At 35.8% G+C, this 26,611-nt stretch overlaps 1 protein-coding gene across 2 annotated transcripts in view; it reads left to right on the forward strand.

Moving 5' to 3' along the window:
* The window catches only part of STXBP4 (syntaxin binding protein 4), a 183,742-nt gene that overhangs the window by 45,443 nt on the left and 111,688 nt on the right, over positions 1–26,611 (forward strand). For both annotated transcript variants that reach the window (XM_060133833.1, XM_060133834.1), the window contains 2 exons: positions 13,378–13,474; positions 15,823–15,914. In XM_060133833.1, the coding sequence (XP_059989816.1) occupies positions 13,378–13,474; positions 15,823–15,914 (189 nt within the window). The remainder of the gene's footprint in view (positions 1–13,377; positions 13,475–15,822; positions 15,915–26,611) is intronic.

Below are 26,611 nucleotides of genomic sequence, written 5' to 3' on the forward strand. Positions count from 1 at the left end.
ATCAGTGTCTTATAGTTTTCTGCATACAGGTCTTTTGTCTCCTTGGGTAGGTTTATTCCTAGGTATTTTATTCTTTTTGTTGCAATAGTAGATGGGAGTGTGTTTCCTTAATTTCTCTCTCAGATTTTTCATCATTAATGTATAGGAATGCAAGAGATTTCTGTGCATTAATTTTTAATCTTGCTACTTTATGAAATTCATTGATTAGCTCTAGTAGTTTTCTGGTAGCATCTTTAGGATTCTCTATGTATAGTATCATGTCATCTGCAAACAGTCAATCCAGTCATCTCTTGATGGGCACTTGGGTTTCTTGCATGTCCTGGCTATTATAAATAGAGCTGCTATGAACATTGGGGTGCATGTATCTTTTCCATTTAGCGTTTTCATTTTTTCCAGATAGATACCCAGGAGTGGAATTTCTGGATCATATGGTAGTTCTATTTTTAGTTTTTTTAGGAACCTTCTTACTGTTTTCCACAGTGGCTGCACCAATTTACATTACTTTCAACAGTGTAAAAGGGTTTCCCTTTTCTCCATATCCTTGACAACATTTGTTATTTGTAGGCCTTTTTGATGATAGCCATTCTGACAGGAGTGAGGTCATATCTCATTGTTTTGATTTTCATTTCTCTTATAATTAGTATTGCTGAGTATCTTTTCATGTGCCTGTTGGCCATCTGTATGTCTTCTTTGGAGAAGTGTCTGTTCAGGTGTTCTGCCCATTTTTTGATTGGGTTGTTTGTTTTTCGATATTGAGTTTGTGAGCTTTTTGTATCTTTCAGATATTAACCCCTTTTCAGTTGCATTATTTGCAAATATTTTCTCCCATCCCATACGTTGTTTTTTTCATTTTGTTGATCGTTTCCTTTGCTGTACAAAAGCTTTTAAGTTTAAGTTGCATTTGTTTATTTTTGCTTTTATTTCTTTTGCCTTAGGATACTGATCTAAAATAATATTGCTATTATAATTTATGTCAAAGAGTGTTCTGTGTATGTTCTCTTCTAGGAGTTTTATGATTTCTGTTCTTACATTTAGGTCGTTAAACCATTTTGAGTTTATTTTTGTATATGGTGTGATGGAATGTTCTAATATCATTGTTTTACATGTGACTGTCCAGTTTTCCCAGCACCACATATTGAAGAGATGGTCTTTTCTCCATTGTGTATTGTTGTCTCCTTTTTTGTAGATTAATTGACCATAATTGCGTGGGTTTATTTCTGGGTTGTCTGTTCTATATCATTGATATATGTTCTGCTTTTGTGTCAGTACCATACTGTTTTGATTACTGTAGCTTTTTAGTATAGTCTGATGTCTGGACGAGTTATACCTTCAGCTTTGTTCTTTTTTTGCAAGGTCATTTTGGCAGTTTGGGGTCTTTCATGGTTCCATATGAATTTTATGATTGTTTGTTCTAGCTCTGTAAAAAATGTTCTGGTATTTTGATAAAGATTGAATTAAATTTGTAGATTGCTTTGGATAGAATGGCCATTTTAACCATATTAATTCTTCCAATCCAAGAGCACACGATACATTTCCAGTTCTTTATATCAGCTTCAATTTCCTTCATCATTGTTTTATCATTTTCAGAGTATATGTCTTTCACCTCCTTGGTTAGGTTTATTCCTAGGTATTTTATTATTTTTGATGTGATTTTAAAGAGGGTTGTTTTTTTTTACTTTCTGTTTCTGATATTTCATTATTAGTTTTTAGACCACAGCAGAATTATGTATATTAATCTTGTATCCTGCTACCTCGTTGAAATCATTTATTAGTTCTAATAGTTTTCTGTGGAGACTTTAGGGCTCTCACTATGGAGTATCATGTCATCTGCAAATAGTGACAGTTTTACCTTTTCACTTTCAATTTGGATAATCTTTATTTCTTTTTCTGGTCTGATAGCTGTGGCTAAGACTTTTAATACTATGTTAAGTAGAAGTGGTGAGAATGGGCATTCTTGTCGTGTTCCTGAATTTAGTGGGAAGGCCTACAGCTTTTCACCAGTGAGTATTATGTTGGCTGTGGGTTTCTTGTAAATAGCCTGTATTATGTTCAGATATGTTCCCTCTATTCCCACTTTGGCAAGAGTTTTTATCATGAATGCATGTTGTATTTTGTCAAATGCTTTTTCTGCATCTTTTGAGATGATCATGTGGTTTTTGTCTTTCCTTTTGTTAATGTGGTGTATCACATTGATTGATTTTCATATGTCGAACCATCCTTGTGCCCCTGGAATGAATCCAACTTAATCATGGTGTATAATCCTTTCTATGCATTGCTGGATTCGGTTTGCTAATATATTTTTGAGGACTTTTGCATCTATAGTCATCAAAGATATTGGCACGTAATTTTCTTCTTCTTGTGGCGTCTTTGTCTGGTTTTGGTATCAGGGTAATGGTGGCCTCCTAGGATGAATGTGGCAGTGCTCCCTCCTCTTCAATTTTTTTGGAATAGTTTGAGAAGGATAGGTATAAGTTCTTTATATGTTTTGGTAGAATTCCCTAGTGAAACTTCTTGGTCCTGGACTTGTTTGCAGGGAGTTATTTTATTTCAGATTCTATTTCACTTCTAGTGATTGTTCATTCAAATTGTCTGTTTCTTCTTGACTCAGTCTTGGCAGGATGTATGTTTCTAGAAATTTGTCCATTTCTTCTAGGTTGTCCAATTTGTTGGCATATAACTGTACATAGTATTCTCTTATGATTTTTTGTATTTCTGTGATATCAGTTGTTATTACCCCTCTTTGATTTCTTAATTTGTTTATTTGGGTCCTCTCTTTTCTTCTTGGTGCCTCGATAGAGGTTTGTCAATTTTGTTTATCCTTTTAAAAAACCAGCTCTTGGTTTTATTGACCTTTCTATTGTCTTTTTGATCTCTATTTTATTTCCTCTGTGATCTTTATTATTTCCTTCCTTCTTCTGACTTTGGCTTTGTTTATTCTTTTTCCAATTCTTGAAGGTGGTAGGTTAGGTTGTTTATTTGAGATTTTTCTTGTTTCTTGAGGAAGGCCTGTATCACTATGAGCTTCCTTCTTAGAACTGCTTTTTCTACATCCCAAAGATTTTGTAAAGTTGTGTTTTCATTTTTATTTGTCTCAAGGTATTTTCTGATTTCTTCTTTGATTACATCATTGATCCATTGGTTTTTTTAATAGCAGGTTGTTTACTCTCCACGTGCTTGTTCTTTTCACTTTTTTTTTCTTTCTGTGGTTGATTCCTAGTTTCAGACCATTGTGGTCAGAAAAGGTGTTTGATATAATTTTTACCTCTAAATTTGTTGGGACTTGTTTTGTGTTCCAGTATGTGGTCTATCATAGAGAACATTTCTTGTGTGCTTGAAAAGAATGTGTATTCTGCTTTTGGGGGGGTATGCAGTAGACATTGATTATATCCAACTCTATTGTGTCATTTAGGACCTTATTGCCATATTGATTTTCTGTCTGCATGATTTGTCCATTGATGTCAGTGGGATGTTAAAGTCTCCTACTGTTATTGTATTATTGTCAGTTTCTCCCTTTATGTCTGTTAGTATTTGCTTTATATATTTAGGTCCTCCTGTTATAGGGTGCTTATGTTAATGAGTGTAATATTCTCCTCTTATATTGATCCCTTTATTATTATATAATGTCCTTGTTTGTCTTTTGTTATAGCCTTTGTTTTAAAGTCTATTTTGTCTGATACACATATTGTTACCCCACTTTCTTGTCATTTTCATTTACATGAAATAGCTTTCTTTCATCCCCTCACTTTCAGTCTGTATGTCTCTTTAGCCCTGAAGTGTGTCTTTTGGTAGGCAACATATTGAAGGGGTTTTTTTTTTTTAATCCAATCAGCCACCCTATGCCCTTTTTTAAAAAAATAAATTTACTTATTTATTTGTTTATGGCTGTGTTGGGTCTTCATTGCTGCATGCGGGCACTCTCTAGTTGCAGCGAGTGGCTACTCTTCATTGCAATGCATGGGCTTCTCATTGCAGTGGCTTCTCTTGTTGTGGAGCATAGGCTCCAGTAGTTGTGATGCACAGGCTCAGTAGTTGTGGCTCATGGTTTCTAGAGCACAAGCTCAGTAGTTGTGGTGCATGGGATTAGTTGCTCCACAGCATGTGGGATCTTCCTGGACCAGGGCTCGAACACGTGTTCCCTGCATTGGCAGGCAGATTGTTAACCACTGAGCCACCAGGGAAGTCCCCACCCTATGTCTTTTGATTGGAGTGTTTATTCCCCTGACATTTACAGTAATTATTGATAGGTAAGTACTTATTGCCATCTTATTACTTGTTTTCCAGTTGTTTTTGTAGTTCTTCTCTGTTCATTTCTTCTTTTTGTTTCTCCCACTGTGGTTTGATGATTTTCTTTAGTAGTATGCTTGGTTTCCTTTCTTTTTATTTTTTTGTATATCTTTTGTAAATTTTTGATTTCTGGTTACAATGGGGTTCATATATGTTGATCCATAATTATATGTACTTCATTTAAACTGATAGTCATTTCAGTTCAAACACATTCTAAAAGATATACATTTTTTACTCCCCTCCCCTGTATTTTGTGTTTTTGATGTCATACTTTACATCTTAATGCTTATCCCTTAACTGTTTATTGTAGTCAGAGTTTCTTTTACAATTTTTTGTCTTTTAATATACTTATTTAAGTAATCTTCAATCCTTAATATATATCTGTCTTTTCTAGTGGGATTTACCCTTTCCTATAGATTCTTACTTCACTTCCATTTAGAAAAGATCCTTCAGGATTTATTTTAGGGTAGATCTGGTATTGCTGAATTCTTTTAGTTTTTGCTTGTCTGAGAAGTTCTCTCTCCTTCTGTTCTAAATGATAATATTGCTCCGTAGGGTCTCCTAGGTTGCAGAGTTTTCCGTTTCAGCACTTTGAATATATCATGCCACTCCCTTCTGGCCTGCAACATTTCTACAGGGAGATCAACTGATAGCCTTATGGGGATTCCCTTCTTTATGACTCTTTCTTTTTCTCTTGCTGCTTTTAGAATTCTCTCTTTAACTTTTGTTGTTTTAATTATGATATATTTTAGTGTGGGTGTGTTTGGGTTCATCTTGTTTACAAATCTCTGTGCTTCTTGTGCCTAGATATCTGTTTCCTTCTTTCAGTTTGGGAAATTTTACAGCCATAATTTCTTCAAATACATTTTCAATACCCTTCCTCTTCATCTTCTCCTTCTGGAACTTCTATAATGTGAATATTGGTACATTTCATGGTATCCCAGAGATGCCATATGTTACTTTTACTTTTTTTTTTATTTGCCTTTCTGACTGCTGTTCTGATTGGATAATTTCCATTATTTTATCTTCCAGATCATGCATGCGTTCTTCTGTGTCATTTAGTTTGCCATTTGTTCCTTCTAGGGTGTTCAGGGTGTTTTTTATTTCAGATATTTAATTATCTATTTTTGATTGGGTCTCTTTTCTTTTTTGGCCAAGCCATGCAGCTTGTGGGATCTTAGTTCCCACACCAGGGATTGAACCTGTGCCCTTGGCAGTGAAAGCACAGAGTTGTAACCCCTGGACCACCAGGGAATTCCCTCAATTGGGTCTTTTTTATATTTTCTAGTTCCTGTTAAGATGATCTGTGTTTAGGTCGATTATTTTCCCTAATTTAGTTAGCAATGTTTTGAACTCTTTATCTGGTAAATCATTTATTTCTGTTTCATTATTTATTTTTTAAGGGGTTTTCTCTTACTATTTCAATTAAGAGTAGTTCCTATGCCTTTTCATTTTAGTTAACTTTCTCTGTCTCTGGGAATTTTGGTGAAACAGTTATCCATTGTGGTCTTGAGGGCATGTTCTTATTTGAGAGCATCACTGTGCTGACTGCATGTTCCCAGTGCCTTTAATGGAAGGGCTGGATTTGATGTGGATGCCAGTCACATCTTTCCTCAGGGTGTGCTGGCAGCTGTCACCTTGGTAGGGCCTGTGGCTGGTGATGGAGGAGCTAAAGTCTGTGCAGGGTGTGAGGTGGGACTTCTCTGCTCATTGGCTGTCATCACCCTGTCAGGGGCAAGATTTGCTCCCAAGTTGCTGGAGTAGAATCCCTGAGGGTCGGGCTAGAGCTGGCTCTGTTCCTTTTAAGTATGTGTTTTTCCTTCTCCCTGCACTGGGGCCTTTGCCCCAAAGGAGGGGAGTCCTGAAGCAAATGGGACCTGTGTGCTCACAGAGGTCTGATACTCTGCCTGTGTAGGCATCTACAGCTTCGTTCAGATGCAATCTGTGGTCGCATCTTTTCCCTGGCTGTGATCACCTGAGATCTAGTGTTGTACGGTAGCATGGAGTTAGTGGGGCTGGAGTGTTTGCTCAGCTTGGGCTGGCAAACTTAGTGAGGGAGTCACAGGAAATCTGGCCACCACGCTGCTATAAGAAATCTGGGCTGCTTCTGGGGCATCTCTTGAGTAAGCACCAACGATGGCTACCGTTGCCTTATCTGGGCTACACCCTGCTCCCCCAGGTTGCCTCTGCATCCCTAAGTGAAGTCTTCTCCCAGGTCCTGGGTGCCCTAGATCCAGTGCCATGCTGTGGCGGAGAGTGAGTGGGGTGTTCTCTTTGCTTGGACTGGGGAGCATGTCAAGGTGGCAGCTGCTAGGGCAGACCTCTCTCCACCCAGCTTGGGAGCAGGCTAGCACCCACCCACGCCTCATGAGTGGAGTCTAGGCTTCTCCAGCCTTTCTGTCTGTTCCAGCAGTTCTCCAAGTGGCCAAGGGAGCTTGTCTCCTTTGCATAGCACCCCAGGAGTGGGACGCCCAGTCTGTGGCTCAACCCACTCACACCCCAGGATGAATGTCTGTCCATGTGATCCCCCTTTTCCTCTGAGTTCCCTCCCATGGACACAGGTCCCAACCCAATCACTTTTCTTCCCGTTCTATACAAGTACGGCGATAATATCTTTCTTTCAGCCTTGGCTGTACAGGTGTCCTTCTACCAGTTTCCAGTTAGTTTTCCATGAGAATTTTTCCATATGTCGATGTATTTTTTATGTGTTTGTGGGGAAAGGTGAGCTCCATGTCCTCTTACTCTGCCATCTTCATCTCCCATCAAATTACTTTCAATTTAAATTTATGAGCTTACCTCACTGACATTCTGTATTCTTGTAAATTTTTCTTTCAACAAAACTTCCATCTGTTACTAAGTTTAACTCAGGAAAAATTTACACGGTAGTTAACTGCATTTTGCAATTTTATTATTACTTAATACAATAAGAATCACTGTATATTGAGTACCTTCTATGATATGTCTTTTGTTTGCATTATTTTTGTAAAATTGTTTTTATTTCTTTTTTTTAAAGGAAGCTTTATTTTTATTTATTTATTTATTTATTTTTGGCTGTGTTGGGTCTTTGCTGCTGCGTGCAAGCTTTCTCAAATTGCAGTGAGTGGGGGCTACTCTTCATTGTGGTGCATGGGCTTCTCATTGTGGTGTTTTCTCTTGTTGCAGAGCACGGACTCTAGGCACACAGACTTCAGTAGTTGTGGCACATGGGCTCAGTAGTTGTGGCTCATGGGCTCTAGAGTGCAGGCTCAGTATGTGGCGCACAGGCTTAGTTGCTCCACGACATGTGGGATCTTCCTGGACCAGGGCTCGAACCCGTGTCCCCTGCATTGGCAGGCGGATTCTTAACCACTGCGCCACCCGGGAAGTCCCTGTTTTTATTTCTTTATAATATATTTCTATTTTATTTCTTTATATGAGAATATTAATCATATGCAAGAATGATTATATTTTATGTGTAGAGTTTAAAGATTAATAAAACAAATACACATATACTCCACCACCCAGCTAAGAATGAGAATCTTTGACATTGCCTGTGTCTCTCTTCTTGATTGTATATATCTCTTTCCCCAAGAGGTAACTCTATTCCAAATGTTGAGTATCATTTATATGCTTTTTAAAAGTTGATTACTAAAATATTATTAAGGTCAAAGAGTTTATTTATCTTCAACCTAACTTAAGTATTGTTAGAATTTTCCTCCTGTTTTTTCATCTCCTGGAAAAATGTTTGGCTCATAGTATGTGCTCAGAAAATAATTGTTTGATTGGTGTATTGTTTTCGAAAGTAATTCTACCAATTTTCATTCCTACTAGTCTTATGCAAGAGTTCCCATTGCTCCACATTCTTTATATTTAGTCTAATTATAATGCATTTTGAGTTCTTTCTGCCATCTTATTTAAAATTTTTTTCTTTGTTCTTGTTTTTAATCCCTTTTTTACCCCATGTTTACTGTATTTTTTTCGTTTGATTATGTTTGATTTTTTGGTTGGTGGTTTTTGCATTTTATTTTTTTTCTCCCCCATCTTATTTAGGAATTGTACCTTCTCTTGCTAATCTTTTAAGGATTACCCTAAAAATTTAACATTCATCTTTAACTTAGTCTAAAGTTAATCATAATCTTTACCCTTCTTTCAAATATACAAGGTGCTTATAATACTTTAACTCTGATTAGCCTCTACCGAACTTATATGCTTCTTATTGCCCAGTATTTTAGCTTTAGTGATGCATTGTTTTTTCTAATTCACGGTCTTTCTTTGCAGTCACCTGCTATTTCAGTCACATAACCACTGAGTTTCTAATTTATTTTCTACCTAGTATTTTTATAATAATATCTTGTTCCTAATTTTATTCTTGATTCACCTTTTTTAACTTAAGAAAGATAAACAAAATGTAGTACATACATACAATGGACTATTATTATTGGACTGTAAAAGGAATGAAGTTCTGATATATGCTATAACATAAACCTTGAAACATTAAGCTAAGTGAAAGGAGCTAGGCACAAAAAGTTACATGATTCTATTTATATGAAATGCCCAGAATAGTCAAATCCATATAGACAGAAAATAGATTAGTGGTTGACTGGGGCTGGTGGGATAGGGAAAAATAGCAAGTGACTGCTAATGGGTATGGGGTTTCTTTTAGAGGTGATGAAAATTTTCTAGAATTAGGTGATTGATGTACAACTATGTGAATGTACTAAAAGCCACTTAACTGTACACTAAAACAGTGAACTTTTTGTGAATTATATCTGTTATTAATAAAAAGTCACATTGGGGCTTCCCTGGTAGTGCAGTGGTTGAGAGTCTGCCTGCCAATGCAGGGGACACAGGTTCGAGCCCTGGTCTGGGAAGATCCCACATGCCGCAGAGCAGCTAGGCCCGTGAGCCACAACTACTGAGCCTGTGCGTCTGGAGCTTGTGCTGCGCAACAAGAGAGGCCACGACAGTGAGAGGCCCGCGCACCACGATGAAGAGTGGCCCCCACTTGCCGCAACTAGAGAAAGCCCTCGCAGAGAAACGAAGACCCAACACAGTCAAAAATAAATAAATACATTAATTAATTATTTTTTTAAAAAGTCACATTGATATATAGAGTATGGTACCATTTATATAAAAATTAAAACTTAAAAATATTTTTTAAAACTACTCATCACATATATTTATAAAAATATGAAGTAATGGTGTAAAAGCACACTTGGGAACTATCCATGAGAAACTGCATAAAGAGAGATTGTAAGAAAGTGAAGTTATGCCAAAAAGTGGGAGAAAATATTCGTAATGCACATAACATATACAATTTTGATATCCAGAATATATGAAGAACTCCTAGAAATAAATCAGAAAAAGACGTGTCAATACTATTCCTAGGGTAGGAAGAAATTCCTAGAATTTCTTCCTACCCTAAAGAAATTTTTACCCATGTGCTGTAGTAGATGTGTACAAGAATGTTCATTACTGGTAAGCAGAAAACCCCAATGTTCATCTAGAGGAGGATGGATTAATAAATTGTGGCATATTCATCTAATCAAATATTAGTTCAGTCAAAGTGAATGTATTAATGTTACAATACCATATAACCACGTGGATGAATGATAAAACAATCCTGTAGGGTAAAAAGACCAAGTTTTAGAAGACTATCAGTCGCATTTTAATGAAGCTAAAAAACAGCAAAACAAAAAAACATGTTAAGGATACATAGTATGTGACAAACCATTTTAAAGTAAATAGTATGGGAATGATAATGACATAGTTCCTTAGTAGTGGTTACCTCTAGTATAGTAGGAGAGGAGTATGTTACATAAATCAATAGTATTAGCAATTTTGTAATTCTTAAATGGATTCATGGATGTTTTAAAACATATATTTGTTACATGTATGTTTTTAGTATATTTCAAATATATAATAAAATACTTGGGGAGAAGTACAGAAGGGGCCTTTGCAATGTTTTGTTACATTCAAAATCTGAAGTAAATATACTTAAATACTAAGGTTTAATGTACTATTATAACAAGTTTTAAAAGCATGCAAAATATCTAAAATGTACAGAATAGAAGGCTGTTAATATATTGATAATTCTTTTAAAAACATAGAACACTGTATATAGTATAATTTAATTCTTGCAAAAGATATATAATTTATTTTTTTACATATACAGGTGTTATATACATAGAAGAAATCAGGAAAATTATACACCAGTCGATTAATAGTGTTTGTCTCTGGAGGAGTGTTTCTCAAAAGCAGGGATGTGGGGACATCCTCAGCGGACATTTTTTGCCTCAGGGGACATTTGGCAATATCTGGGGACATTTTGGGTTTTTACAATTGGGAGAATGCCACCAAATTAGGAATCACTAACAAAAAATACTTCCTCAAGCTTTACATATGAAAATTTAAAACATATTGCTAAATAATTTATGTCAAAAACATTGCTAATAAACATATAAAAGAAGCTAAATCTCACTTGTAGTTAGGAGAATTCAAATTAACAAACAACATACTATTTCATATTCATCGTATTGACAAAAATTAAAGTGTGAAAACAGCAAATGCTGTTAAGAATGTAGAAAAATAGAGCTGCTTATATACTAGTGTTGCGCATAAATTGATACAACCAGTTTGGCGAGCAATTTTATAATATCTAAGAAATTTGACAGTATATATACCCTATGACTCAGCATTTCCTCTTGTAGGGGTGTACTGTAGAGAAATTTTTACACATCTATATAAGGAGATGTGTAAAATGTCTTATTATAAAAAACAGAGTGGAGTAATTATAAAAAGCCCATCAATGAGAGAATGGATAATAAATTATAATATATTCATCCAGTTAGATACCATTTAAATTTAAAATAAGTGAAGTAGTTTTGCAGTTAACAATATTGAGCAATTGTGAAATTGTAACATTGAGGTAAAAAATAAAATAATTTGTAAGGTTATCCTTTTGTATTATACTATGCAGGTAAAATCATAAATGCACAAAATACTCTTTTATGTACTGATAAAAGAGTACATGTTATTAGGGGACAAATGTAGTAGTGGCATCAAATCATGGACAGGAAGGATATGCCAACCTTAGGATAGTGGTTCCTGCTGAGAAACAATGGAGAAAGCTTTCAACCAAGTCTATAATGTTTATTTCTTAAAAATATATATATATATAAATTTCAAACAAATACTAATATATACTTGATGATACTTGATGATAAGAAGTAAATGGGTGCTCTTTGTATTATTCTCTTTCCTTTTATTTATTTATTTATTTTTTGGTGTATTTGGAACATTTTCTATGACTGAAGGAAAAGAATATCAAAAGTTGGCCTTCCCTGGTGGCACAGTGGTTGAGAGTCCGCCTGCCAATGCAGGGGACACGGGTTTGTGCCCCGATCTGGGAAGATCCCACGTGCCACGGAGCGGCTGGGCCTGTGAGCCATGGCCACTGAGGCTGCACATCCGGAGCCTGTGCTCTGCAACATGAGAGGCCACAACAGTGAGAGGCCCACGTACCACAAAAAAAAAAAAAAAAAAAAAAGAATATCAAAAGTTAAGAATCATTATTCCATGTTATGCAAGGCAATGACTGTGTAGATAGGGCAGGCAGATGACGCTTGGTTAAAATGCTCTAGAATCACTTTTGAAGGAATCTTTCCTGATGTTTTCCCTTCCTTCTGACTCCTTTTCTCACTGTGCCCAGCCACCTATACATTGACCAGTTTGGTTTTGCCACAGTACATCCTGTACACACTTCTATTAAATTACATATTGCACTAATTACATTTATTTACATGTTATCCTCTCCCTAGAGACCATAGCTCTTTGAGGGTAGTGGCTATATCTTGTTTGTGTCCCTTTGTATAGTTTAGTGCCTAACAAATAGTAAGCACTAAATAAATACTTGGTAAGTGAAGTGATGGATGACTGAACAGATTTCAAAGGAGGAAGGAATATATAAGGACAATTACTAGTATTAACCTTTACCTACATTTTAGTTTTGATGTTCTTGCCAGAATCCGATAATAGGGCATCTAGTCAGTCCTTATTCATTAGTTAAGATTAGATTTTGCTATATATAACCTGAGAACCTAAAATAACAGTGGTTTCCATTAGAAATTTATTTTTCTTACACCAAAAGGAAACCTGAAAGAAAGTAATCCAGAGCTGGCATGGAGGTTATACATGCTTTTAAGTATCTTTCTGCTCCACCATCTTTGTTGAGGTGGCTCATGAACCAAGATGACTACTTAAGAGAGAAGGAAAGAGAGAAGGAAAAAAGAGAGAAGGAAAAAAGGAGACAAGGAAAAGAGAGAGAGAAGGAAAAAAGGGACAAGAAGTACCTACCCCACTTTTGAAAGACTTACCGGAAGTTCCCTGCAAGTTTGCTTTATGTCTCCTTGGGTAGTACATGGTCATATGGCCTTATCAAGCTGCAGAACGGGCTGGGAAATATCTTTTAGCTGAATGACAGTGTTTCTAGCTAAAGATTTTGGTTCTGTTACTAAAGAACAAGGAGAGAATGGACACTGAAATACAACTAGCAGGCTCTGAAATTTTAATTAGCTATGGGTACTAAAAAGAGAAGGTAGAGAGAAGAGGGTTCCAGAGAAAGCTTTTTAGTTTATTATTTATGTAAGCCTGCCCATAAACAAGCCAAAAATTAGAATTTTTTGTATTCCAACCAATTCCTGTCATCCTTAGTTTTGGTCTCAAATACAAGAAGATATCAACAAAATATGAGTGTTTTAGAGTGCTACTTAGAAAAATTAATGTTAAATCGGATTTATTAGGATTTCCTTGCTGTTTTTCTTCTGCCATGTCACATATTTTAAAATAAGAAATGGTTTGAATTTTGGTTCTAGGGATATGCTATTTGGCATCGGCCAAAGTGCTAGCCTTGGGGGAAAAAATGAGGTGGTGGTAGATCAAGAAGCTAATATTTTATGGAAAATTAATCCATAAATAGTCATCAGACTTTCTTTGATTATGATCACTGTTCTTGATATTGATTCTTTTCACTGGATTGTAAAATAAAGTTGTAATGAAAAGTTTTATTCTTTGGAGATTTGAAAAATTGCTTCACATGAATCCTTTTCCTTCCAGGCTCTAAATTATCTTGGTATTCAGCCCACAAAAGAACAACACCAAGCCCTGAGACAGCAAGTGCAAGTAGACCCAAAGGGGACAGTGTCTTTTGGAGGTAATATTTAGGTTCATCATGTGTGTCATCACAGAAACTTATTGTGGCCCATATTCACTGAGTGCCTCTTCTTTTGAAGGAGAGAAAGAAAAATAAAACCACATCTATTTTAAGTTCCTTAATCACTATTCTAAACACTCAGATAGAATTATTGGTCTTACTGGGTCAGCAGAAAGGAGAACTTTCTTAGAATCTTTCAGCTTTAAAATATCATTCAATCATATTCTTTTTTTATTTTTAATTTATTCCACAAACATTGCTTTAGTAATAACAAAAGAAACAGTACAATATATAGAAGCCCTAGTTCTGCTACTGTGAAATTCTAATTTTTTTTCAGCCAGTATGATATAATAAATATTTCATTATGCTGTATAATTATTCTTATTTTTATTTTATAATTATTATTAAAGATAGCAAATTGTGAACATACTCCATTGATATACTATAATATTAAGCTTTTCCACTATTGGGAATTTTGATGGTTTTTCATTAACTGACAATATAAATAATTCTATATTTAATATAGCTTTTTTTTCTTCTTTCTCTTAGGATAAATCTCCATAAGTGGCTTAGACTTTTTATATGTATTGATAAATTGTTTTCCAGAGACATTTTACACACATATTTGTTTTGCCACTAGTAATGTTTGAATGTAACAGTTTTTTGTATCCTTTACAGCATTAAGTATTTAATTTTTTTCTTATAGAGTAGATGCAACATTGTATCATTTTAAAAGCATCTGCATTGCTAAAAGAAATTTGGGGGTTTGAAGTGATGAAAAAAGATGTATTTGTTCCCCTCTGCTCTTGAAATCATACAGTGTAATGAGAACAAGAAACAAAAATACATGTAAAAACCACAATGTATAAGGACAAAGTAGATGAGGAAAATAAATGAATTAGTGAGCAGAGGCATGTAAAGTCCAAGTGTCTGAAGAGATAGGAGAATCGCAACGGGAAACAAGCTGATTCCTGGAAAGGCTTAGGAATTGAAAACATTGAGTACTTAAGGCTGTATTAAGGAGCAATTATATATGCTGTTCCCTGCCCCCTCTCAAGTAATCCACAACTACCATCCCTTACCCTTGCAGAGGAAAATAAGTATATTCCCTTGAGAAATTAAACCAGATTGATTCTGGACCTATAGTTGCCAACAGCTAAGGAATTTGGGGGTGTGTATGGTGAATTATCACTTACAAAACACACACAGATTGTTCAGTGATATTTGCAACCATGTGTATGCTCTGTAGGCAAGAGGTTGTAAGATTCTCTCTGAAGAACCTGAACAAAGTATCATAATAGCTGACCACGTTATTGCTCTGTAGTAAAACCTACTAATTGACAAAGTGAGTTATGCACACAAAATTTCCAATCAACGATTTAGTGCCTGATTCGTCTTAAATATGAACACCAGACATTTGGAGAAATCCTCCAACATAAAATATAAAGCCCCAAAGTATCAGACAAATAGAAAAAGAGGAACTCAGAAAAAGGGAAATATTACAAGAGCAAAAAAGAACTTCACGTAAACCATAATTAGCATCTTTTAAAAAGATAAGCGAAACTAAGGCATCCGCAATAAGAGTAGGATACTGTAAAATAGGAACAATTAAAAGGATTACTGGAAACTAAACATATAAGAATCAAATTTAAAAAAAAAACTGAAGTTAGATGGATGAACAGGTCACACTCCATGTCTGAAGAAGCATATAGTTTGCTAGGTTGGCATCAGGCAGTGTTATATAACAAACAAGAGAATATGCCTTCGAGTCACACTTCAATGGAATCTTGCTCTGCTACTTATTTGCCAAGTAGCCTTGGGAGGTTTAAGACAGTTAACTTATCTTAGCCCAAACTGTAAAATGGAGAGGATGATAAGAACTACCGCAGAAAATTCTCAACATGAAATCGCAAAGGGCCATGCGTAGCATATAGAGGCTGTTATAGAAACATTTCCTGCTATTATTATTATCATTATTAAACCACAGGTTCTTTCGGCTAGAAAAGCTGTAAATCATAATATTATCATATGTTTTAGAAAAAGTACTATTCATAATAAAAGAGTTGGAGAGATAGTTATGCCTGTGACATTTATTTGCTTCATTATCGTATCTGATTTATTAACTTCAGCAAAGTTAAATGAAATGAGTGAAAACCAGTTTATCTCTTACTTCTTATGTGAACTTAAATTTATCTGTCACTTCAGTTAACACTATTTTAAGGTAATTTAAGTAAGTTAAATTTTAAGCATTAGTTATAACACATAGCTTCAGCTTCATGTAGAAAAAGGTAAGATTTGCTTAGATGAGGTTAAATGCTGTATTCTTACTGAAATGTGTTCTATTTTAGATTTTGTCCAGGTTGCCAGAAACTTGTTTTCCTTGCATTTGGGTGAAGCAAATGTTGGTGCACATGAAATTTCCAACATATTAGACTCACAGGTAGAGTATGCCCTATAGAATTGTCTTGATTGCACTTAAATCATAAGTCTTAAATGTTATCTGTCATATATATAGGCTTTTTTTATTTTTTAAAAAAATGAATTATGCAGATGATACATGCTTTTTGGATAAATATATAAAATACAGATAATCAAAAGTAAAAATTTACCTTGATCTCCTCTATCCTCTCTCACTATTCCCTCATGCTATTCCCATCTTTAAATTTACCACAGAAAAGCACTCATATCGTAAGTGTAAACCCTCTGAAATTTTACAGTCTGAACCATTCTTGTGTAATTAGCATCCACATCAAGAAACATAACGTTAAAGAAACTACCAGGACCCTGAAGTCTGTCTCCTACTCGCCGAGTTCCTTTCTAATTACTAGCACTTGCCCTCCCCACCCCCAGTCAAGGTAACAGCTACTCTTTTGCTTCCAGCAACATAGATTGGTTTTGCTCTTTTTGTGCTTTACATAAAATGGAATTGTGAAGTTAGTTAACTTTGTAACTCGTTTGTTCTACAAACCTTTGACACTTATATTGCCAAATCTTTCAGTCCTTTCTGTTATGAATTTTTGATACTGTTACATTATTAAAGAAGGTCTTCCCAATTTATATTATGTATTAACATATCATATATAGATAACTTATTTTTGTTTATTCATGAAGTTGGGCCCCAAATGGATAACCACGTGCGCTTATTCCACGTCATTTATTCAATAACCATCCTTTTCCACTTTTACCACTAATTTGAAATACAACTTTAATACATACTAAATTGCATCTGGATACACAGCTCTGTTTCTTTCTTTTTTTTTTTAAGCATCTTTATTGGAGTATAATTGCTTTACATTGTTGTATTCATTGCTGCTGTATAACAGTGAATCAGCTATACGTATACTTATATCACCATATCTGCTCCCTCTTGCGACTCCCTCCCACCCTCCCTATCCCACCCCTCTAGGTGGTCACAAAGCACCGAGCTGATCTCCCTGTGCTATGCAGCTGCTTCCCACTAGCTATCTATCCTCAAGTCCATTCTCTACATCTACATCTTTATTCCTGTCCTGCCCCTAGGTTCTTCAGAAACTTTTTTTTTTTTTTTTAGATTCCATATATATGTGTTAGCATACGGTATTTGTTTTTCTCTTTCTGAATTACTTCACTCTGTATGACACACTCTAGGTCCATCCACCTCACTACAAATAACTCAGTTTTTGTTTCTATTTATGGCGGAGGAATATTCCATTGTATATATGTGCCACATCTTCTTTATCCATTTATCTGTCACTGGACACTTAGGTTGCTTCCATGTCCTGTCTATTGTAAACAGTGCTGCAATGAACATTGTGGTACATGACTCTTTTAGAATTATGGTTTTTTCAGGGTATATATATGCCCAGTAGTGGGATTGCTGGGTCATATGGTAGTTCTATTTTTAGTTTTTTAAGGAACCTCCATACTGTTCTCCATAGTGGCTGTATCAATTTTCATTCCCACCAACAGTGCAAGAGGGTTCCCTTTTCTCCACACCTTCTCCAGCATTTATTGTTTGTAGATTTTTTGATGATGGCCATTCTGACCGGTGTGAGGTGATAGCTCATTGTAGTGTTGATTTGTATTTCTCTAATGATTAGTGATGTTGAGCATCCTTTCATGTGTTTGTTGGCAATCTGTATGTCTTCTTTGGAGAAATGTCTGTTTAGGTCTTCTGCCCATTTTTGGATTGGGTTGTTCGGTTTTTTGATATTGAGCTGCATGGGCTGCTTGTATATTTCGGAGATTAATCCTCTGTCAGTTGCTTCGTTTGCAAATATGTTCTCCCATTCTGAGGGTTGTCTTTTCGTCTTGTTTATGGTTTGCTTTGCTGTGCAAAAGCTTTTAAGTTTCATTAGGTCCCATTTGTTTGTTTTTGTTTTTATTTCCGTTTCTCTAGGAGGTGGGTCAAAAAGGATCTTGCTGTGATTTAGGTCATAGAGTGTTCTGCCTGTGTTTCCCTCTAAGAGTTTGATAGTGCCTGGCCTTACATGTAGGTCTTTAATCCATTTTGAGTTTATTTTTGTGTATGGTGTTAGGGAGTGTTCTAATTTCATTCCTTTACATGTACATAGCTCTCTTTCTAAACAAACCACTCTGTTCCGTTGATCCATTTCTCTCTGCCACTACATTATTATTTTAATTACTCTAGCTTTTTAGTTCTAGGTTCATTGTTTAGTTCTAGGTTCATTGTTATTGTTAGGTTAAGTCTAATATTTTTTTAACTTCTTGATTTTGATCATCTGCATGATCTTTAGAATCATTTTGCCATGGTAATAAAATTTCAATTGGGACTTTCTTTTTTTAATTGGAATTGCATTGAATATAGAGGGTGGTTTGGGAGAAGCGAACGTGATTTTTTTCTCCATTCATTTAGATCTTTGTTGATGTTTTGGAAAGAAAAAATATATCTTGCTTCATGTAGGTCTTAAGTATTTCTTGTTAGATCTGAATAAGTATGCTATAGTTTGTTGCTATTGGAAATGGGAATTTTTTTACCATTATATTTTCTAATGATGATTAATAAAGATTAATTTTTGAATGGTTATTCTCTGTGATGCCACTTTATTGAACTCCCTTATTCCAGTTATTTTTCAGTTATTTATCTTAGGTTTTCTAGGTAGACATTTGAAATTAATTACTTTGTCTCCTTCACAAATTTTTACTTTTTCTAAATACTGTTGAATAGGAGCTACAAAAGTGAACAAGAAATTAATTTCCATGATATTTGAGTCATTTTACATTTTTAATTTTTTAAAAGAAGCTAGCATTATCTTACTTAATTAATAAGTTTTACAGTTCACCATTGAACTGCTCAGGTTTGAACTGCATGTGTACACTTACACATGGATTTTTTTTTTTTTTCCCAGTGGTATATACTGCAATACTATACAATCTGAGGTTGGTTAAATCCTTAAGTGCAAAACCACAGATGTGGAGGGCCTACTGTAAAGTCATACTTGGATTTTCCACCTGTGGAGGATCAGTGTCCCTAACCCCCCACATTGTTCAAGGGTCAGCTGTATACCATTCCAATTCTTTTTGTTTGTTTGTTTGGTTTTGTTTTTTTGTTTTGTTTTGTTTTGTGGTACGTGGGCCTCTCACTGTTGTGGCCTCTCCTGTTGCGGAGCACAGGCTCTGGACGCGCAGGCTCAGCGGCCATGGCTCATGGGCCTAGCCACTCTGCGGCATGTGGGATCCTCCCGGCCTGGGGCACGAACCCGTGTCCCCTGCATCAGCAGGTGGACTCTCAACAACTGCACCACCAGGGAAGCCCCCATTCCAATTCTTGTGAAACAGTTTAAGTAATAGAAATGTTATCTGTTCCTTGAAGGTTTGAAAATGTTTCATATACCAAGTGATTTGGGCCTAGATCTTTCAGGAGAAGAGATGTTTCCTACTTATTTTAATGTCTTCTAAGGTTGTTCTATTCAGGGTTTTGTTCTCTTCTTGAATAATTTTGTTAATGTACATCTTCCTAGAAAATTTTTCCTTTCATCAAGATATTAAAATTTATCAAACATTAACATGGAATTTTTTTTAGATTTTTAATCCTTATTTTTGATGATATTGCTTTTTATTTCATAAATGTACTGCACTTTTTTTTTCTTTTTTCTTTTTTTTTTGCCACACCACATGGCTTCTGGGATCTCAGTTCCCCAACCAGGGATTGAACCCAGGGCTCCACAGTGAAAGCACTGAATCCTAACCACTAGACCACCAGGGAACTCACAACACAATTTTTACAAGTAATCACACCCATAAGTTTCTATAGGTCATATTTTAATAGTGACTCAACAGTATATAATGTTTCCTTATTTTAAAGTGTTTTAAATATTTTCTAGTTATACAGTTCCCTTTTGATTACTGATTTCCAGTTTAATTCCAGAGGTTAGAGAGCATATTCTATGTGGTATTGATCCTTTGACCATATACCCAGCATATAGTCAATTTTATGGAATGTTTCCCATCTTGTGGAAAGCATGTATATTCTACAGTTGTTGAGTGCAGTGCTTCCTATATGTCAGTTAGGTCACAGTTGTTAATCATGTGGTTCACATTTTCCATTTACTTTTAGAATTTTCTATTTCATTAATCTTTCTTTGGTCACCTTTTATTGTATTGTCTGTTACTGAGAGAGAGGTGTTTTATAATCTCTATTTAGTTTGGCTAATTTTCGCCTTACATATCCTAAGCCTGTATTATTAGGTGTATACTATTTAGTATTGTTGTATTCTGACAAGATATTGAATCTCTTCATTTCTAGAATGTGTCTTGCCTTAAAATCAACTTAGTCTAATTGTGTAATGGGTAGTGGTTTGGTTTGGTTTGGTTTCCAATTACTATAAATATAGTTTTGTTGTTGTTGTTGTTTAGCTGCGTTGCGTCTTTGTTGCTGTACGTGGGCTTTCTCTAGTTGCGGGGAGTGGGGGCTACTCTTCTTTGTGGTGCGTGGGCTTCTCATTGCGGTGGCTTCTCTTGCTGTGGAGCACGGGCTCTAGGTGCACGGGCTTCAGTAGTTGCAGGGCACGGGCTCAGTAGTTGTGGCACATGGACTCAGTAGTTTCTGTGTGGAGGCTCTAGGGTGCACGGGCTTCAGTAATTGTGGTGTGTGGGCTCAGTAGTTGTGGCTTGCAGGCTCTAGAGCTCAGGCTCAGTAGTTGTGGCACACGGGCTTAGTTGTTCTGTGGCATGTGGGATCTTCCCAGACCAGGGATCAAATCCATGTCCCCTGCATTGGCAGGTAGATTCTTTCTTTTTTTTTTTTTTTTTTTACATTTTTCTAAATTTATTTATTTATCTATTTATGGCTGTGTTGGGTGTTTGTTGCTGTGTGAGGGCTTTCTCCAGCTGTGGTAAGCGGGGTCCACTCTTCATCATGGTGCGCGGTCTTCTTACTGTTGCGGCCTCTCTTGTTGCGGAGCACAGGCTCCAGACACGCAGGCTCAGTAATTGTGGCTCATGGGCCTAGTTGCTCCACAGCATGTGGGATCTTCCTGGACCAGGGCTTGAACCCGTGTCCCCTGCATTGGCAGGCAGACTCTCAACCACTGCGCCACCAGGGAAGCCTGGCAGGTGGATTCTTAACCACTGCACTAGCAGGGAAGTCCCATAAATATAGTTTTTAAAGTTATAATTAAGATGCAATATTAGTTTCAGGTGTACAACATTGAGAATGATATTTTTATACATTATGCAATGATTACGACAATAAAACCAGTTATACCCATCACCATACAAAGTTGTTACAATATTTTTGACTGTATTCCCTATGTATAAATTACAGCCCTGTGACTTATTTATTTTATATCTGGAAGTTTGTACCTCTCAATCCCCTTCACCTATTCTGCATCCACCCTGCTCTGTCTCCCCTCTAGCAACCACCTGTTCTCTATTTATGAGTCTGTTTCTGTTATATTTTGTTCACTTTATTTGTTTGTTTGTTTTGTTTTTTAGGTTCCACATGTAAATGAGATCATACAGTATTTGTTTTTTTCTGTCTGAGTTATTTTACTTACCATGATATCCTTCAAGTCCATCCATGTTGCCACAGATGGCGAGATTCTTTTTTATGGCTGAGTAATAGTATGTATATATTATGTATAATATATATAACATTATATCATTATATATATATATATGTTTATATATACATACCACATATTTATTTATTCATCCATCTCTGGACACTTAGGTTGCTTCCATATCTTGGCTTTTGTAAATAGTGCTGCAACAAAATACATATATCTTTTTGAATTAGTGTTTTATTTTTCTTCAGATAAATACCCAGAAGTGGAATTGCTGGATCATATGGTAGTTCTCTTTTTAGTTTTTTGAGAAACCTCCATACCATACTGTTTTCCAAAGTGGCTGCAACAATTTACAATCCCACCAACAGTGCATGAGGGTTCCTTTTCTCCACATCCTCACCAACACTTGTTGTTTGCTGTCTTTTTGATAATAACCATTGTTGACAGGTGTAAGGTGATATCTCACTGTGGTTTTGATTTACATTTCCCTGATGATTAGTGATGTTGAGCACCTTTTCATGTTCCTGTTGGCCATCTGTATATCTTCTTTGGAAAATGTCTCTTCAGATCCTCTGCCCACCTTTTTTTGATAAATTTACTTTGTTTTATTTAATTATTTTTGGCTGTGTTGGGTCTCCGTTGTTGCGCGCAGGCTTTCTCTACTTGCAGCGAGCAGGGGCTACTCTTCGTTGTGGTGCACGGGCTTCTCATTGTGGTGGATTCTCTTGTTGCGAAGCACTGGCTCTAGGCATGCGGGCTTCAGTAGTTGTGGTGCACGGGCTCAGTAGTTGTGGCTCATGGACTCAGTAGCTGTGGCTCATGGGCTCTAGAGCGCAGGCTCAGTAGTTGTGGTGCACGGGCTTAGTTGCTCCGTGGCATGTGGGATCTTCCCAGACCAGAGCTTGGATGCATGTCCCCTGCATGAGCAGGTGGATTTTTAACCACTGTGCCACCAGGGAAGCCCCCTCTGCCCATTTTTAATTGGGGTGTCTGTTCTTTGATAATGAGTTGTATGAGTTCTTTTTATATTTTGGATATCAACACCTTGTTGGATATATCATTTCCAAATAATGTCTCTCATTCAGTAGGTTGCCTTTTTGTTTTGTTGGTGGTTTCATTCTCTGTGCAAAAGCTTTTTAGTTTGGTGTAGTCCCATTTGTTTATTTTTGCTTTTGTTACCCTTGCTTGAGGAGACATATCCAAAAAAATATTGTTAAGACTGATGTCAGAGTGTGTGCTGCCTATGATTTCTTCTAGGAGATTTATAGTTTCAGGTCTTACACTTAAGTGTTAAATTCACTCTGTGTTTTTTTTTTGTGTGTGTGTATGGTGTAAGAAAGTAGTCCAGTTCATTCTTTTGCATGTAGCTGTCTAATTTTCTCAGCACCATTTATTGAAGGGATGTCTCTTCCCCATTGTATATTCTTGCCTCTTATGTCATAAATTAATTGACTATGTAAGTGTGGGTTTATTTCAGGGCTCTTGATTCTGTTCCATTGATCTATGTGTCTGTTTTGGGCCAGTACCATACTGTTTTGATTACTGTAGCTTTGAAGTGTAGGTTCATGTCTGGGAGCATGATAATTCCAGCTTTGCTCTTCTTTTTCTCAAGATAGCTTTGAACAAACTGATCACTAGAAATGAAAACAAACTGATCACTAGAAATGAAATAGAATATGTAATTTTAAAAGACTCCCTATAAAGAAAAGTCCAGGACCAGATGGCTTGTTTGAATTCTACCAAACATAAAAGAAGACCTTTTACTGATCCTTCTCAAACTTCCAAAATACTGGAGAGGAGGGAACACTCCCAAAGACATTCTGTGAAGCCACCATACCATCACCCTGGTAACAAAACCAAAGACACCACAAAAAAAGAAAATTACAGGCCAATTTCTCTGATGAATATAGATGCAGAAATTCTCAACAAAATATTAGCAAACTGAATCCAACAATACATAAAAAAGATCATACACCGTGACCAAGTGGGATTCATCCCCAGTTCACAAGGATGGTTCAACATATGCAAATCAATCAATGTGATACACCACACCAACAAAAGAAAAGACAAAAACTACATGATTATCTCAATAGATGCAGAAAAAGCATTTGACAAAATTCAACGTCCATTTGTGATAAAAATTCTTACCAAAGTGTTATAGAAGGAACATACCTCAACATAATAAAAGCTATTTATGACAAACCTACAACCAATATAATACTCAATGGTAACAAGCTGAAAGCCTTCCCACTAAAATCTGGAACAAGACAAGGATGCCCACTCTCATCACTTCTCTTCAACGTAGTATTGGAATTCCTAGCCACAGCAATCAGACAAGAAAAAGAAATAAAAGTTATCCAAGTTGGAAATGAAGAGGTAAAATTGTCATTATATGCAGATGACATGATACTCTATATAAAAAACCCTAAAGACTCCACACAAAAACTGCTAGAACTGATAAATGAATTCAGCAAGGTAGCAGGGTACAAGATTAACATACAGAAATCGGTTGCATTTCTTTACACTAACAATGAAATATCAGAAAGGGAATATAAAAATACAATACCTTTTAAAATCACACCAGAAGAAATAAAATGGGAATAAACCTAACCAATGAGGTGAAAATCTTATATGTTGAGAACTATAAAACATTAGTAAAGGTAATTGAAGATGGTTCAAAGAAATCCAAAGATATCCCATGCTCTTGGATTGGAAGAATTAATATTGTTAAAATGGCCATACTACCCAAAGCAATATACAGATTTAACCCACTCCCCATCAAATTACCCATGACATTTTTCACAGAACTAGAACAAATAATCCTAAAATTTATATGGAACCATAAAAGACTCAGAATTCCCAAAGCAATTCTGAAGAAAAAGAAGGAAGCCAAAGCAGTTCTGAGGAAAAAGAAGAAAGCAGGAGGCATAATCCTCCCAGACTTCATACAATACTAAAAAACTACAGTAATGCAAGCGGCATGGTATTGGCACAAAAACAAATACTTACATCAATGGAACCTAATAGAGAGCCCAGAAATAAACCCACATACCTACGGTCAATTAATCTTCAACAAAGGAGGCAAGAATATAAAATGGGTAAAAGACAGTCTCTTCAGCAAGTGGGAAAGTTGTACAGCTGCATGAAATGAATGAAGTTAGGACACACCCTCACACCATACAGAAAAATAAACTCAAAATGGCTTAAAGACTTAAATATAAGACAAGACACCGTAAAACTCCTAGAAGAGAACATAGGCAAAACATTCTCTGAGGTAAATTGTACTAGTGTTTTCTTAGATCAGTCTCCCAAGGCAATAGAAATAAAAACAAAAATAAACAAATGGGATCTAATCACACTTACAAGCTTTTGCACAGCAAAGGCAACCAAAAACAAAACAAAAAGACAGTCTATGGGATGGGAGAAAATATTTGCAAATGATGCAACCGACAAAGGCTTAATTTCCAAAATATACAGACAGTTCATATAACTCAACTCAACAACAAAAACAAACAACCCAATCAAAAAATGGGCAGAAGACCTAAATAGACATTTCTCAAAAGAAGACATACTGTTGGCCAATAAGCACATGAAAAGATACTCAACATCACTAATTATTAGAAAAATGCAAATCAAAATTACAATGAGGTACCACCTCACACCAGTCAGAATGGCCATCATTAAAAAGCCTACAAATAACAAATTCTGGAGAGGGTATGGAGAAAAGAGAACCCTCCTACACTGTTGATGGGAATGTAAGTTGGTGCAGCCACTATGGAAAACAGTATGGAGGTCAAACATATGTCCGGACAAAACTCTAATTCCAAAGGATACATGCATTCCTATGTTCATAGCAGCACTAGTCACAACAGCCAAGACATGGAAACAACCTAAGTGTCCATCAAAAGATGAATGGATAAAGATGTGGTACATATATACTATGGAATACTACTCAGCCATAAAAAAGAACAAAATAATGCCATTTGCAGCAACATGGATGCAACTAGAGATGGTCATACTAAGTGAAGTAAGTCAGAAAGGGAAAGACAAATACAATATGATATCACTTATATGTAGAATCTAAAATATGACACAAATGAACCTATCTACAAAGCAGAAACAGACTCTCAGACATAGAGAACTGACTTGTGTTTGCCAAAGGGTGTGTGCGTGAGGGTTGGACTGGGAATTTGGGGTTAGTAGATGCAAACTATTATATATAGAATGGATGGACAACAAGGTCCTACTGTATAGCGCAGGGAACTATATTCAATGTCCTGGGATAAACCACAATGTAAAAAGAATATAAGAAAGGATATATATATATCCTTTATATATATATATCCTAAAAGATTGCTTTGGTTATTAGGGGTCTTTTGTGGTTCAATACTAATTTTAGGATTATTTGTTCTAGTTCTGTGAAAAATGCCATTGATATTTTGATAGGGATTGCACTGAATCTGTAGATTGCTTTGGGTAGTATGGACATTTTAACAATATTGATGCTTCCAGTCCATGAGTACAGTATATCCTTTTTTTTTTTCTGTTGTCTTCAACTTTTTCCTCTGTGTCTTATACTTATGAGAGTACAGGTCTTTCACCTCTCTGTTTAAATTTATTCCTAAATATTTTATTCTTTTTGATGCAGTTGTAAATGGAATTGTTTTCTTGATTTCTCTTTCTGATAGTTCATTATTAGTGTACAGAAATGCAACAGATTTCTGTATATTAGTTTTGTATCCTGCAACTTTACTGAATTCATTTATTAATCCTAGTAGTTTTTTGGTGGCGTCTTTGGGTTTTTTTATATATAGTATCAATAGTGACAGTTTTACTTCTACCTTTCCAATTTAGATGCCTTTTATTTCTTTTTCTTATCTGATTGCTCTGGCTGGGACCTACAATACTGTGTTGAATAAAAGTGGATGCAAGAATGAGCATCCTTGTCTTGTTCCTGATGTTATCAGAAATGCTTTCAGCTTTTCAATGTGGAATAGTATGTTGGCTGTGGTTTTCTCATGTATGGCTTTTATTATGTTAAGGTGTGTTCCCTCTATATCCACTTTGTGAGAGTTTTTATCTTAAATGGATGTTGAATTTTGTCAAATGCTTTTTCTGCATCTTTTTG

The sequence above is a fragment of the Lagenorhynchus albirostris genome, chromosome 20 (genome assembly GCF_949774975.1).
Source record: "Lagenorhynchus albirostris chromosome 20, mLagAlb1.1, whole genome shotgun sequence".
NCBI classification, from domain to species: Eukaryota; Metazoa; Chordata; class Mammalia; order Artiodactyla; family Delphinidae; genus Lagenorhynchus; species Lagenorhynchus albirostris.